The sequence below is a fragment of the Melanotaenia boesemani genome, chromosome 22, assembly GCF_017639745.1.
Source record: "Melanotaenia boesemani isolate fMelBoe1 chromosome 22, fMelBoe1.pri, whole genome shotgun sequence".
Classification (NCBI taxonomy): Eukaryota; Metazoa; Chordata; class Actinopteri; order Atheriniformes; family Melanotaeniidae; genus Melanotaenia; species Melanotaenia boesemani.
The window spans coordinates 10035035-10051504 of record NC_055703.1 but is presented as its reverse complement, the minus strand read 5'-3'; the positions used below and the strand labels follow the sequence as shown (position 1 = coordinate 10051504).

Below are 16470 nucleotides of genomic sequence, written 5' to 3'. Positions count from 1 at the left end.
TATTCATAAATTGAGATGTTGCTTTTAGGGTTGTTATTTATTTTTTTTATATTGTAACCTTGGTGATAATATGAAAGTAGGCCATTAAGGCTTTTCCCTGGTTCCCCTTGCCCTTGAATGTGACACATATATCACACAACCTACATACATGCAGCAGCTAAATGTCCAGTTGCCCCACATCGATGCCACTAAACACTCTAACTGGGTCACTCACTGTTTCATGAGCGACCTGCTTTCTTGAAATGTAGTTACACTATTTTATTATTCCCAACACATTTTCAGTACTACTTTCAACCAGGCTTTGTCGTATTGCAAAGACTGTGGGTTAACATTGTAACCTCAATTTACACAAGACACATAAGAAGGCACAAGACAGCAACAACAACACATTTTAAGGCAAACACAGTGCAAACTTGAGAACTGTTTCATATTTGATACCAAAAGCAACTAAAAAACTGTTAACTTATGTATGTTATTTTAGAATATTTCACATACATAGAACACAATATTAAGCTGACCAATGAAATAGCAAAAGACACACCACCACACTCCAAAGTACAATAATAGCCACATTTATTTTAATTACAAGCAAGATCCCTTTACACTATATTTTTTACTTGACTTCGTGATTTTTCCTTTATGTCATACATACATTAACATTTCCAGAGTGCATACACTTAAGTTCATGAGAGGGGGGTCTGTTAAATAAAGTGTTTCAAGACATAAAATAGAAATGCCTCCCTTTTCTTATGAGACACTTGTCAAATACTGCTTGCCACAAGCTCAGTATTACTCAGTAGTGGTACTGTACTAAAAAGTGCACACGGTCTATTCAACACCAGACAGCTTCTTACAATATAATATAATAAAAAAAGTCAATTTAAACAGAGGTGCATTTCACACATTCAACATCAAACATGGAAAACCCAGTCAAAGGCACAGGACTCTCACATCAATGTCATCGTTTTCAAATGTAGTCTGCACTAATGTGTCAGGTTATCCTTCATTTTCAGCTTGTTTAGTTGATATCTCATGAATCAGATGGCACTGAACATTTGGGAAGTCAAAGCACTTCCTTATAGTAACTGAATGGGCACAATTCATGTTAAAGAGGAAGAAATCCAGTCAATGCTGGTGTCAGGTAGCTGTAAACTGAGCGTTTGGGGTTTGTTGCACCATAACTGAACTATTTCCCTATAGTTTCACAAAGCTTCTGGTTGAGTGTAAATATCCCAGATAATGTCAGTAGGAGACACATTTTTTATGATTTGGGGCACCTGCTCTGAGTGCATGCATAGGTGCACAAAAGAGTCAGTAAAGAGGAAGTGCACTTCTATAAAACTGCAACAGGATCCACTTTTGTTTGAATTTCCTGGTTTGACTGTTTGAGTTTAAGGGGGCAAAGGTAAAAGAATACAATGAGAAACCTATCCACTTATGGAAGCTACCAACAGAGCTAAAACACAGGGGGTGATGTTACGTAGTCCCATTCCACTTATTCCACAGTGATGTATCAAGCCATAATGGGTCAGCTCTTTAGCAGGTTCAGTCAAAATGTACCAGAGAAAATAGATTTACATTAATAAACATCTCTGCTACAGAGTTACAGTAACATTTACAGTTGTTCAAATACATGCAGATACTCTACAAGAAACATTCCCTTCTCTTCTTCTCAGAACAGAGTTGCACGCAACTCTTGCACACAGAGCTGCAAAGTTGTTAAAAACTGGCCAAAACAAAGAAAGTAAGAAAGAGCACTGCATCACATTACTATGCCAAATATCACACTAAACAAAATGATGGTTTTAAAAAATATAGCAGCAACACATAGGCTTAGTTCTGTGAGAACAAAATGGAGAACCAGGAAGCCACCAGTGCCTCTCGGTTAAAATAAGAGTTACACAGTCATGTATAGAGTGAGTCTTCAGTGCAAACATGAAAGGTGAAGTTAAATTTACTAAAGTGGAAGCTTTAAAGGCTGAATATAAAGGTTTCTTTACAGTGCAAGTTGACTCCACTGACAATCCACTGTGATACAATTCAAACCTTGGCACAGCACATCTCTCTAACCACCACAACTTCATGATAAAAATAATAAAAACAAACTATTCTCTCTGTGCAATAGTTCAAGTAAGTTATTCCTGCAAATGGTTAGTGTTATGTAACACATCCTGTGGCCGTACCGAAAGAGACGACAACATACAGGTAACAAACAAACACAGAAAAAAGTACTATTTATGAAACAGTTCTCTGAACAAGACTCCACTTTACGCAGAGGGGACCTCTACTCACCAACTCAGGCTCAGATTTGATCTAATCCTCCCATTGGTTAAACTATGGACCAAAGTTGGGGCAGTCTCCTTTCAGATCTCTGGTTACAACCACGTTGACCAAAAAGTGTCCCAGTGTGAAGCAAAGGTTAAATCCCTAAAGGGCTGTGTCGTAGACTCGTTCTGATGAGCCCTCTTCCATGTCATCCTCAGACTGTGATGCTTTGTGGTTGAGCTTCTCGGTTGTTGAGGATGCAACAAGGTGTCCCTGGACGGTGTCATCGTTAAGCTTGGCCTTGCTGCTGTCCTGAACAAACTCCTGGATTTCCACAGGTAGCCGTCGAAACTTGTCCTGATACTCCTGGTCCAGATCACTCTGCAGCTATGGAAGAAAGGAAGAAAACACATATTAGCTTCATAAGTGAGGAAAAAGAACACAAGCAAAAGATTGATCCTGTATACATTGCTTAGTGTACATTATACAATGTATCTGCTGCTCTACTTCAAGAGTTCTGCAGAGTTTTTCAAGACAGAGAAAGGTCCAGCTTGTGTACATATGATGGAAAAACTATTTTCAAACATCATAACTGAATTTGTTGGATTGTGCATGAAACAAACGCCTCATGCACATAAAGGTTAGCTTTGTTTTTATTTCCCCTTCTGCTTTGACAGCTTGGAAAGAAAAAAATCCCCAGAGGAAAATAAAGTGACTAATCATGTGTTGCCTGCTTGACAAGGACAGTTTGACACATACAGGAATTAGCATGTATAACAACCACATGTTACACATGTTATACAGCCACAACAACCACACACACAGACATTTATATATATATATATATATATATATATATATATATATATATACAGTCTTGTGCTGTACAAGAGTTAACATCTTCTGATTATTTTCTTCCTAGACAACAGAGCTTTTAGAACCAACTCCGTTTTCATTTTAGAGCCAATCTAATTTCAAAATGACTTTATTACTTTAGTGAATGGAAACAATAATTTAACCACTATCAGTGGAGACATACTATATATGGACAGATGTTGTAAATAAGTAGACAGACAAAGATTTGGACAGTTGGGTATGTATGATGATGCTGCAGCTGTGAGTGTCAACCACAGAGTTACACTGAGGGTCTTCCAACCAAAACAATGAGCTGAAAGAGCTGACGGAAACTGCAGAGTTGCATAATAACTCTCAGTGGGCTTATCAGTATGAACGACCCCATTAGAGCTGCTTTAAAGACATCTGCATTCAGGACCATAAAGATGAGATAAATGTTAAAGTAGAAAGTGGTCTTCTAATATGATGATCTTCACAGACTTAAGTGTTGAAGTTTGTGTGTTGAAGAAGACCAGAATTCCTTTTTTTACCCATGGACTATATACTCCCTCTCACTGCTGAGGAATAGAAAGGAGAAGCTGTTGTCTCCGAGGCAAAGACGCCCCCAATGATTACAGATGACAAGATTGTATTCATTTCATTGTGAGCCAATAATTGCTGTAATGCTGATTTCTGTTTAACTACTCGACTAGCTCCCAGGGGAGGGCAGTAATTAAAACGAAAAGCTGCTAAGTTGAATGGTGTCAGAGTCTTACAGCTCACGTCAGCATTATTACTAGCCTCTAACTGAACAACGAACACATTCTGAACTGCATGATGGACAAAGTCAGAGCAAAAACTGATGCTATAAATCTGCACAAACTACCTGCAGGATGTTTGGTCAGATAAAAACTATTAAGCTGAATTTTCCTTAATCAACTTAACAACACCCTCTGTAGCATCCAGAGGCCAGGACTGAATTTACAGCTTTAAAAAGAAGACATGAATCTTTAAGAAAAAATAAAATAATAATAAATTAATGAGAATTAAGAAAACTGGCAATAGGTGTCAACTGCAATCGTTGCAATCGACTGCAAACTTTCAAGACCCGTACACTTCAGTCTATAAGAAGGCAAATCAATTTAATTTGAGAGCATTGCATAAAATGTAAAAACATAACTGTTTTAATTGCTGTCTGGACATCAAATTTATGTGAGCACTTTAAACTTTCTTTTTCTTAATCAATCTTTGATTAATTGAATAAAGAATGAGTTACTAATATTGAGTCATATTAGTATCAGATTCCTCTTGCTTTCATTCCAGGGCTCACACCCAGAGACACACTGAGGGATGTACTTCCATGCTGAAAACACACACTAAGGTGTCATTTTGGAGAGAGTTTATGAACAAACTAAACACTTTTAGTTTAAGAAACAACTGTGGTTTAATGAATCCTGCTTATTAGACAATGACCTTGAAATAAACTGTTTAGCTACAGTTGGAAAAAGACATTCTTTTTGCTTTTGTAATTCCAAGGCATCTTGACAAAGCAGCAGTATATAATGTGATCAGAGCAAGAATGAGCGGTAATATTAAATCATATCCAAAAGGATATTTCTTGTAAATGAAAAGAAAGATCAAATAGAGCAGTAATTCATAACCCTGGTCCTTAAGGCACACTATCATGCAGGTTAAGATGTCTCTCTGCTGCAACACACCTGATTCGAATTAAATGGTTCTCTGACAAGTTCTGCACAAGTCTGCTAAGGGGAGGCATCTAAGACCTGCATGAGAGTGTGCCTTGAGGACCAGGGATGGGAATCACTGAAATAGAGCAACAGGTTTACAATGAAACTTCTACTGCTGAGCCCTGAGCTGTGGATATTCTGTAGGGAAAAGTAAATCCTAACAATCAGCTGACAAAACTCAGTTTCACTTTTTCATGCAGCATTTTATAAATCAAAGATTATCCAGTTTCAAAGAAATATTTTCACAATTTATGATGTATTAAAGTTCATGCACTATTTCCATTTTATGTAACTCCTCCAGCACCTGCAGCTCAAATCTCCATTTTGTACTCTATTTAACACTGCTGCTTGTGTGTGTATCGAACATGACATGTTATCAATTCTACATTTGAAGCTGCATGCTCTGAGAAGTGAAACTGCAGAGTCTATCAGGCAGACAGCTCCAGTAGGTTATCTACAGTGTGTGATGCAGGTTGTTTCTGTATGAAATGAGACAGCTCTTGACTTGTGTCTCCCTGATGTTTTGGAGCAGCAGCCCTACAGCAGCACCTGCTCAAACCCCCACTAAGCTCTGCATTACAAGGTCACCTTCTCTGAAACATGCCCTCCTCCCTTTCACATCTCTCTCCCTCGCTCTTTTCCTCTTTCTTTCTGCCTTTCTTTCTCACTCTCTCTGTGGGTCTCACATCACAGACATCCAGCACGTCAAAACCAGATTGCTAAAGACACACCACAGCTCTACTTCGCCTCCTTGCTCTGCATTGCACATGACCTAATTGAGGGTGGGACAGTATACACCTTCTGTGTGCACGGTCGTGTGTTTGTGCATGTGCTGCCTGTTTTCACCCCTCTGATGCACAAACACCCTCTGATTAAAGCTGTCATCTTTCTCCCATCTGATGCCACCCTGGCTCAGGAGAGGGTGGTGGGAGCAGAGGGCAGAGAAGACTGAGGAGTGGCAGGCACCTTTCAAATCGTGTGTGTGTGTGTGTGTGTGTGTGTATTCTCCATGCAATCAACAGCTTGGTAGCAAACAGAGTGCTGGGGTGCTGAGTGATGAAGACAGCACTTGCTTCTCACAACAGACACAGCTTGGGTTACAAACAGTCTCAGTGAATGACAGAGATGGCTGAATTAAGAAACAGACAGCTAGAGCTGCAATATTTCACACACACACACACACACACACACACACACACACACACACACACACACACACACACACACACACACACACACACACACACACACACACACCATATATATGTTATCTCTGAAGTCTGACAGTGAAGAAGTCACAGGTGTAGATGAAATAGAGAGAAGGCATTAGGGAAATTTTCATCTGACATTTGTGTTAATTTTTGTCATGCTAATAAAAAAAACCAAATCAAACAAAAAATAGTCAAACTAGCTCAAGGTCTGGCTGAACTGTGTATTTGCATGTATATTCTAAGTGCTTTTTCAATAACGTGTAGTGTGACAGCTTCAGGCAAAAAACCTTCAAATTTATAAAGCAACTGCAGCTGACCTGATCTCCAAAAAACATTAAATATTAACCCTAACCCTTACATAAAGATTTTCTTTTTGTTCTTTCATTGTAAGCCAGATTAGAGTACAATTTATGGTTTTAAAGACACAAAAGAGAGGATAAACCTTAAAATAACCCAAACAAATGGAGTTCTCTGTTAACTTATACCACAGTCTGAGACCTTGACCAACTTGTTAGGTCTATTGAATATATTAATCTTTAAGAAAGGCTATGTGATATGAATTCAAGGCCTAATAAATAATGACTACTCAAACATTCTAACCTTGTTCCTGCAATCTAACCAGCTACAACATGGATAATTAAAAATATCTGACAGACACAATGCTGGAGAAAGTTGAATAAAAATGTCAGATTACATGTCTTTAGAAAAGTAATGGACAAAAGCAAAAAGGAAAAGTTCAAGTTAAGGTTTGTAGTACATTAAAAAAATAAGAGCAGCATTTCTGGAAAGCTAAATCAAAATCTCTGATGGCAAAAGATTTTCAGGAGGATTTATCATGCTCTGGAATGTTTTTTTTGTGCACCCACAAATATCCTCGCTGTTTGACTGTAAAAAGAACCCTCAAGAAAGAGTTTTCAAAGGTAAACATATCTTAAATCCTAAACATTTAATCCCTGAAGCCTGAATGACATAGATCCATGCCACAATAGATGAAAGCTGTTGCTATACAATAAAAATACTTCCTTTTATGTACATTGCTCAAGAAAAATAAAGGAAACACATAATCATTACCATGTAACTTAAAGTCAGTCCCACTTCTGGGATATCAATCTGTCTAGTTAGGATTTAACACTGATTGTGAAACAATTTTACCTGCTGTTGTACAAATGGAACAGACAACAGGTGGAAATGAGAGGCAATTAGAAAGACAATCCCTATAAAGGAATGGTGCTACAGGTGGTAGCCACAGAACATTTCCCTGTGCTCATCCTTCCGATTTTTTGGTCATGTTTGCATTTTCCTAGTGCCCTCACAACTAAAGGTAGCATGAGGCAGTGCTGGTAGTCCTGGTAGTGCAGCTCATCCAGGATGGCACATCAATGTGTACTGTGGGAAGAAGGTTTGCTATGTCTCCCAGCACAGTGTGGAGAGCATGGAGATACCAAGAGACAGGCCAGTATACCAGGAGACGTGGAGGACAACAACTCGGCGGCAGGACTATCTGCTGCTTTGTGCAAGGAGGAACAGGAGGAGCACTACCAGAGCTCTGCAAAATGACCTCCAATTAGGCCACTCATGTGCATGTTTCTGCTCAAACTGTCAGAAACACACTCCATGAGGGTGGTATTAGGGCCCCACGTCCATCAGTGGGGCCTGTGCTCACTTGTCAGAGAATACCAGGATTGGCAGATTTGCCATATGCACCTTGTGCTCTTCACAGATGAGAACAGGTTCACATTGAGCATATACGGTCCAACATGCGAGCCAGGAGACTGTGGTGAACCTTCTACTGCCTGTGACATCCTCCAGCATGACCTGTTTGGCAGAGGGTCAGTGATGGTTCAGGAGGCATTTCCTTGGAGGGTAGCAAAGGCCTCCATATGCTAACTGCAGGAAGAGATCCTCAGACCCTTGTCAGATCATATGCTTCTGCAATGGGATCTGTGCTCCTTCTGATGCATAACAATGCTCAGCCTCACGTAGTAAAACCAAAGATTGTCCAGAGGTTGATTGATGCCCTGATCCCGGTCTGGGAGGAGATTCCTCAGGAGAATATCCATCGTGTCATCAGGAGCATGGCCAGACGTTGTAGGGAGTGCATACAGGCACATGAAGGCCACAAACACTACTGAACCTCATTTTGAATGGTCTTGATCTGATCTTTCCATTTTTATTTTAAGTATGATTCTAATAATGCTAAAACAGCAGCAACACATTGCAGTGAATAAGATCATAATTGAAGAAACACTGGTGCAGCATTTCTTTAAAAGGACAGCTCTCTGTTATATATGGAGGTGTTTTAATCATGCTGTGGGCTTTAGCATGTCATTAGCATGGGGATCCTTTGAGAGAGGACTATAGCCATGTAGCCATCCAGCTGACACTGGAAGGAGGATAGTTCCAACATGATAGTGATCCCAAACACACCTAAAAGTCCACAACATCTTGAGATAAAAGCTGAAGGGCTTGCAGTTGGCATCATGACACCCCAAATTTATCAACAAAACCCCTTGGATATAACTGAAAGGGTGCAGTGCGTGCAATAATCTTTCAGAATCTAAAGCCTTTTGCAGAAAGATTGAGCAAAGGTCCCCTGAGACTTCTAGCTGGCAACAAGAAGTATTTATAAGCTGTGATAATTGCCAAAGTGAGTGTCACTGACCGTTTATGGTGCCATAAATCTTCCCTTGAGACCTTTTCCATTAAAAAAAACAAACAAAAAAAACACACTTCTGAGACTGTAATCTTGCTTAAAATATTAAATAAAATATTTTTTTAACTTTGTTTTTTAGAAATCAAGTAATCTTTGACTTATTTAACTGTTCATAACCAAGTGTGCACAAACTTCTGCATATTTCCTGGGAGTGTGTTCAGTTTCTGTTTGGACACCCACCATCACCAGCTATTACCCAGCCAACTTTAAAATGTGTTTCTCGTCTCTGGAGACTTGTCATCTGTCAACAAACCACATGCACACACATACACTCACATGTGCACATACACATTTCTGCATTTCTTAAAATACAACACTGAGTGACCTTCTTCACCAGCTGTCCTCATTTTGAGAAGCTATCGAGGGAAACAGAGAAGGCCTCCAAAGAGCCAAATTAATTCTTTGCTTTGAGCTGTGACATAACCAACCAGCAAAGTGCTGCACTACATGTACAGCGTACAGCTTTGCTAGCAGTGCCTTGTCTTGTCTTAAATCAGTTCATGTTCAGATCCTATCAGTGAAGCTGAATGTAAAAAAAATTAAAACCCTTTGAAGACCAGGTTTACAGTTCACTGAGTGTCACGCACAGGTGAAAGTGCACTGACCTTAGGGTCATCCAGGAGTCTAAAAAGGTTAAACGTAGGATCCATGTCCAAGAGACAAGACCTGGTCACAGCCTTCTCATCATTATAGGCACATTAAATTTAAATGTGTGTGTGTGTGTGCATGTATGTGAAAGAGCAGATAGCACAGCAAACAGCATTCCTTCATTTATATTCTTTCTACTTGATGGGACATAAATGTGAAAATAAACAACAGCAGTTAGATGCAAGAGCAAAACCCAAGGAGAGATGAAAGTAGCTACTGGTGAGAGGAATCTGGATTCTTCCTTTTTCTTTTACTATCTCTCTCTTTGTGTATGTGTGTGTGTGTGTGTGTATGTGTGTGTGTGTGTGTGTGTGTGTGTGTGTGTGTGTGTGTGTGTGTGTGTGTGTGTGTGTGTGTCAGTGGCTTTCCCTGACTATTCAGACAATTTATCAACCGCTTTGCAGGAGTTTTTCTTTGACTACTCTCTTAAGGTCCAAGAATAAAAACGAAAAAGAAAGAAAAGTCCTGCATTGCTGTACTATGTATGTGCAATCACAAGTGGTTCCCCTAAAAGGATTGGTTCAAAAGGTTAACCATGTAATGTGTCCAGTGATATTTCATTGCTCTAAATTCAAGTGTGAAATCCAACTTGAGGATGCAAAATGTAAAAGATTATCTACTGCTTTATGCTGTAGCAACTGAAACAAAACACCAAGATGTTTTATATATCTGATAGTTAATAACACATTCATCCAGCAATCTCATGTTCACACTCTAAGTCTGTTTTAGATGCTCCTGATTTCTGTGGAAAAGATCTATTTCTACAGGATGACAAAAAAAATCCCTTACCATTACACTTCCATTAACAACCTTGAGTGTGTGGATGAGGTTCTTGAAAGTTGTCTTTACCACTAAATGAACAACAACAACAAAAATAACCTTCCTCTTTGTCAAGGTTAACTTTTTAGAAAGGCTAATCAAGTACTTGTGTCTGTCAAGAGAAGTGGAGGCCTCCATAGTCAGTGTCCATGGGAACCAACCATGTGCAATGTCTGCTTTGAGATGCTGGCACTGAAATTCCTGTGATTCACAAGGATGGCCTTGGAGATAATTAGATTTTGGACAGAACTAAGTTTATGAAAACATTTTTTTTTTTGTAAAACTGTATACATACACACAGACACACACACTCTCATTTTGAGTTTCTTGGTGAATTGGTTGATTAGGGGTGGCGTGGCTCGGCAAGGTAGAGCGGCCGTCTTGTAATCTGAGGGTTGCCGGTTCGATCCTCAGCCAAGTCGAGTTCATGTCAAGGTGTCCTTGGGCAAGACACCGAACCCCTAATTGCATGGCAGCTTCTGCCTTCAGTGCGTAAATGGGTGAATATGGTGTATGATGTAAAGTGCTTTGGGTACAATTCCAGATACAGTAAAGCGCTTTATAAATACGGACCATTTACTTTCTCCTACAGAAATAGGGGGAAAAAAAAAACAACAGAAATTGGTAATATTGGTAGATCATTTTTATACTTTACACTGTTAAGGACCTCAGTAGCTTGTGGAAGATCCTTACACAGCCACAACAGCCATGCACCTTCTCCTCATACTGATCACCAGCCTGGCCACATTTTACTGTGGGATGAAATCCCATTCCTCAACCAGGAGTTGTTAAAAGCCAACTAGTGTGGTTGTGTTGGTCACAAGTATAGTAACCCAAGCTTATCTCACAAGTGTTCAACTGGGTTAAGATCTAAAGTCATGGCAGACCATTCCATTCTCTCTACCATCTAAGTTCTGAGGATACTTTGTAATGATCCTGGCTCTGTGGGGAAGTGTTGTCATCCTGGAAGATAAAGTTAGGTGTCACATTCTGGAGATATAAAATTACCAATATCATTCTGATGTGTCTGTCTACTAGTTAGGTACCAATCAGATGTCAGTCATCTGTGACTGACACACCTGGCAGCACTTGAATCTCAAAACAAGAGTGAATACCAGCACGAAAATAACTAAAAAAAAAAAAAAAAAGATTCTTTTAAAAGGCACTACCCACATATTTAGCTTTATTTAGCTTTTTACAAGTTACACCATGTTTTATAGGTGACTAATCAGGCTTTCCAGCGACATATGAAACAACACAAATCAGTAAAAGGAAGAAATAGTCGTCCAAACACAATTTTTCTTACTTTTTCTGTTAAGTTTATTAAACCAACTTTTTGTCACTGTACAAAATGGGCTTATTATATTGCAGTATGTAGCCCAAAATATATTCTTTTAATCACTTATCATCCATTTTTATTCACTGCTTCTTCCTTGACAAAAGTCTTTAGACCGTTTTCACCTTTTCTTTACTTTCTCATTAATGGTGTCTTCTCAGTAAATCTTCAAAAACTGAACTGAACCATGAACAGTTTCCAAGAGTTCAGCAGTGAATGTTCCTTAGCCAGAGCACAACCCCTGAGAGCTTCATTAGCACATGTGGGCATACATAATGAACACTCGTGCACTGATCTAAAATAGCAGCTAGCATAATAGAGCAGAAGAGTAACCAAGCGTGTAACGTGTACACACACTCACACATGGACAATGGATTTTAGTTCACTGCCTTTGGTTTGTACTCAGTGTTCCCTCTGGGTATTGTGTGTGTGTATGTGCGCGCATGTGCACACAAGTGCATTATTGATGCAATCACACCAGGGAGTGATGATGCAGATCAAAGTCTGTGATGAAGGAACATGGTGGCCACCCCTCCACCAGCCACTGAAAGAGGGACATTAAAAAAGGCTTGCTTGGTTCTTATTCAGCTCAAGATCTCCATGTGTCCTCCAACCTGTTTGCTCTCTCTTTCTTCATCCTTTCTCCTCTTCCTCTTCCTCCTGCTCTTGCTGGTTTCCTCCTCCTCCAGTAAGCATCTCCAGGATGGCGTCATGAGGACTCAGTTCCAAATTAACAGACTGCAGAGAGTCATGATGGATAGAGGAGGATATGAGAGGTGGGGAGGAGGTGAGTGGGGGATCCGAGTTTCCATGACGACTGCACAGGACTCCTGCTTGATGAACGAAGGCGTATGTGCACACCTATATGTGTGGCATTGTGTTTATTTAAGGATTTCACAGTAGGGAGACACCATAAAAAAGATGTTCTCTTTTCATTTACAAAAGAAACTAACGGTATGTGTACTACATGATAACGTGCATTGACACAACACATTAACACCTACGCACTATACTGAGAAACATATTGCCATGTCACCACAAAAATTCATCCTCTTTCTCTACCAAAAATTGTGTGGAAAGGAAGGGTACTACTCAGTAATGACGACATAGTTAGCTTTTAGATTCTTATAAACCCTGAAATCTTTTTCATTAAGTGTCTTTCTTGTGTTTAGATTGAACAAATGTGTGATCAGATCATTACCTATGATGCTGCAGGCAAGAATGTTACCAGTGTATTTCTAAAAGGTTCAATACAAAGCACATCAGCTCTTAGTAATTAGGATATTAATAATTTGTCAATCAATATTCTAAACTGTGAAATCTCAGTTGTAGCAAGGACGTTTGTGCTTATTTGGATACACAGCAATTTGACCTTTACAAGAAGAAGCAACATGCCAAAATAAAGGGTCTGGAGGTGTGTGAAAACTGCTTTCATCACTGTGCTGTGTGCTGCTGATTCCTAGAGTGCGTTCTGATTGGCTCATTAACAGGACAGCAACACCTGAGTGCACATCCTGGGAGTGACAACACCCCATGTCATGTCTCTTTTGCTCCCCTCTCTCTGGTTTAATCCAGTGCATAATCCTCAAACTATGATCAAATGTGACCTTAGAATCTTACAGATATTCACAGAGTTCAAGTCGGAGTGTGGATGACAAATTTCTCAAGTCACATCCACTCAGCTTTACATTGTTTAGAAGTTGTGCCTATTGAGGATTGAGCATGAGTTAATTGGACTGCAGCAGGTTTTTAGGTTGGTATATCACGTGTGTGTGTGAGTACATACGTGTTCGCACACAAATACTATTGCAATGGGCCATGCAGCACTCAGGGTTTCCACCAGGGATGGTTATAGATGTCCATTAGTGGCTGCTCTGAGCCCAGAGAAGAAACTGGGTCAGAACTGTATGCAAGAGTCTGAATGATCTTTTTCTTTTTTAAATTAAAAGACTGATATATTCCACAATATTTCTATATTATCCCAGCTAAATTTATATGCTCTTATCCATTAACACATACAGGAGCACATGACATGTTATTTTGTTTTGGTTTTGTTGTTGTTTCTGTGCTTTCTGTTAATGTCTCTCAGCTGACATTTACATTCTAATGACTAAATGAATAATATAATTTGTAAGCTAACTGAATTAACTGTAGTTGGTGATCATATCTCCAAATTTGTGGAGCTTTAACCACAGTGAGTTGATTAATAACTAAATCTTTTAACAATGCTCCGTATTCACCATACACAAATGGAGCTGCTATCAAGGCTGATGACCTGCTCAGTGGGAGCAGTTTTGGATTCAGTGACTTGCTCAAGGACACATTCACATGCTATTAACCAGTACTGAAAATAGATTTAATGTAGCTGAATGCATTCATGTAAACAACTGGTGAGAAAGTGAAACATGGAATCAGGGTAGCTAAAAAGTGGCAGAATTAAAACATGTTACCAGGGGCTGTCAGTGATAGACTGAGAGAGGCAGTGTGAAAACTGTTGTCACTGAAAGACACTGTCAGGCTCTCAGTGATTACAGTCTTTAATTTAACTCCTATGGGCTTTTGAGACATGATATCTGAATGCTTTGCATCATTTTGTCACAGGATTTAGCATTAATACCATGTAGCTGCAAAATCTGCAACAGAGGTGCATCATTTACTGTTATTATAATATTGTGGGCAGTATCTTTAGTTTTATTTTATTTTTTTTAATAAACATAACCCTGGGGTATCTACTGCTACCTGTCTCCAGAGTTGTGTCCTTTGACATCAGCTTATTATGCATACAGATTATAGTCATTCCATGAGAACAGACATTGCAGAGATGGCTGATTAGCATGGAATAGCTTTGTTCAAGCTAATTAAATTAGGCATTGTCCAGATTTTTATTGAGAAAGTGTCTGTGACAGTGGAGTAGAAAGTGTGAATAATTATTACTAAAAGGATGACATTCCTAAGGATACCTATTGCTATTATTGGATGATCCAACTCCAATGTGCACCAATCCACAAAGTTTATATACCAAGTCTGTGCTGACTATATGAATTGGAATCATAATATTGCTGATAAGAAGCTGCAGCAATTCATAGTAGTGCAGTTTTATACCTTGATTAATTTATAGTTTATAATTTAAGTAGAAAAAAAACATGATTTCACCTTGCAGTTTTCTTCTTGAAGTACCTTCTGGCCAGTACTTTAGTCTCAATGCTTCATTTCTGTCTACAGCAGCATAATGGAAATGTGGAAGACCTAATGTATGTGAGTTGTTGAGCTGGATGTCTGTGCTGCACCACCCACACTCAACTCCAAGTGATTTCAAAGGTACAAGGATCTGTCACTTTGAGTGTAGGTGGATATGGAGCTGTCTATAGCAGAAGGTATCCGATTTGTGCATGTCTTTTAAAAAAAAACATACAAAAAGAAAATCCCATCAGGTTTATACTGTAAATGACACAATGACCTTTGTGTGACATTAGTAATGTTCATAATTAGTAAAAAGGTGTCATATTACAAGTATAGTCCATGTTAAAAAAACCATACCTCCTAACAGAGTTTGGAGATGGTTTAAGTCTTTTACATCACTGATCCTGAGACAAGTGTAATTTTAAGATAATATAAATACTGGTCTGCATAAATGATTCTATGTGCCAAATCGCTGTTGGTATGGAGGATCTTGCCAAAGGAAACATCGACAGGGGGCATTAAAGCCAAGCACACAGCTGGGGTGTGATCTCACAATACGCAAGCCAATCTGCTACCCCTTCTGATGTAATGATGCCATGCTGTACAGATCACACCTTAAATGCTACAATAATAACAAATAACAACAAGTTCATTGACTATCTTGCATTATGGCAATATTTGACAGGATTTTGTCAATACAGGGATGTATTTAAACCCTTGCCACTCAGCAGCGCAATTGTGTTAGCCTGCATGTTAATAGACCATACTTTCATATTAGTGCTTAACACTGGGATGGAACAATTTTCTTACCATGCTTCGTGGCAGCAAAATCGTCCTACAATGACAGTGACATGGTTGGAAATAAAAAGCAAAGAGCAGAACTGCTAAACCCATCATCAACACACATAAGTGTCCAGTTGACAAAAAAAAAAAAAACTTAAATAAATAAAAAAAGACATGTAGTTTAGAGCAAATTGTGTTGGAATTGCAGGTAGATTCCAGGGAGCATTCATAATAAAAGCAAAGAACTGATGCAGCAAGATAAATCTCCTTTTAAACTATTCTTTCACATAATCATACAATTAATCCTGAACCCAACCATACACAGCACAGCAGCAGTTGATAGCAAAACCCTGGATGACATATTTTGATATCAACATAACTACATATCTACATCAGTCAACTTATTTTGTGATCAGGGGCCAATGTAATCTGCTTATTCCCCAATGTCCTGTATAAATCATTGCATCCAAGGTGCAGCATCCTAATAAGTCTGGTGCACATCGCCACCTAGTGGGTGATTATTGTATGAAGCCTTAAAGGCAACATACTAAACATACATTTTTTCATCATATATTGATATTTTTCGCTCCACCAACTTGGATTTAATGAAATGATTTTCGACCTCTGTGAAGCAACCAGCTATTGGCATGAATTTTGATTCATAATGCAATTTAATTGTTGCCTTGGAGTTATGTTTGAGAACATATATTTGGGGCTGCTGACTAATCATATAGTGTACTCTAAACATCATGTTTGGGTCTGCCTAACACTTAGAATATCGCATGTAATGAGGTATTCAGATTGATCAGAATTGCAAGAGATTGTTATACCACACTACCTGCTCAAGAGTAAAATGATCCAGCTTCCGCAACTACATATCCACTGGATTTCAACTTAAAAATTGCATTCACTGTACCTCAGAAATTAGTTAGT

The 16470-nt window shown here is 39.0% G+C and overlaps 1 protein-coding gene across 2 annotated transcripts in view; it reads right to left on the bottom strand.

Annotated features, from left to right (window-relative positions):
- Positions 1-556: 556 nt before the first annotated feature.
- The window catches only part of LOC121633567 (1-phosphatidylinositol 4,5-bisphosphate phosphodiesterase beta-1), a 113306-nt gene continuing 97392 nt past the window's right edge, over positions 557-16470 (bottom strand). For both annotated transcript variants that reach the window (XM_041975670.1, XM_041975671.1), the window contains exon 33: positions 557-2652. In XM_041975670.1, the coding sequence (XP_041831604.1) occupies positions 2428-2652 (225 nt within the window). In that variant the 3' untranslated portion in view covers positions 557-2427. The remainder of the gene's footprint in view (positions 2653-16470) is intronic.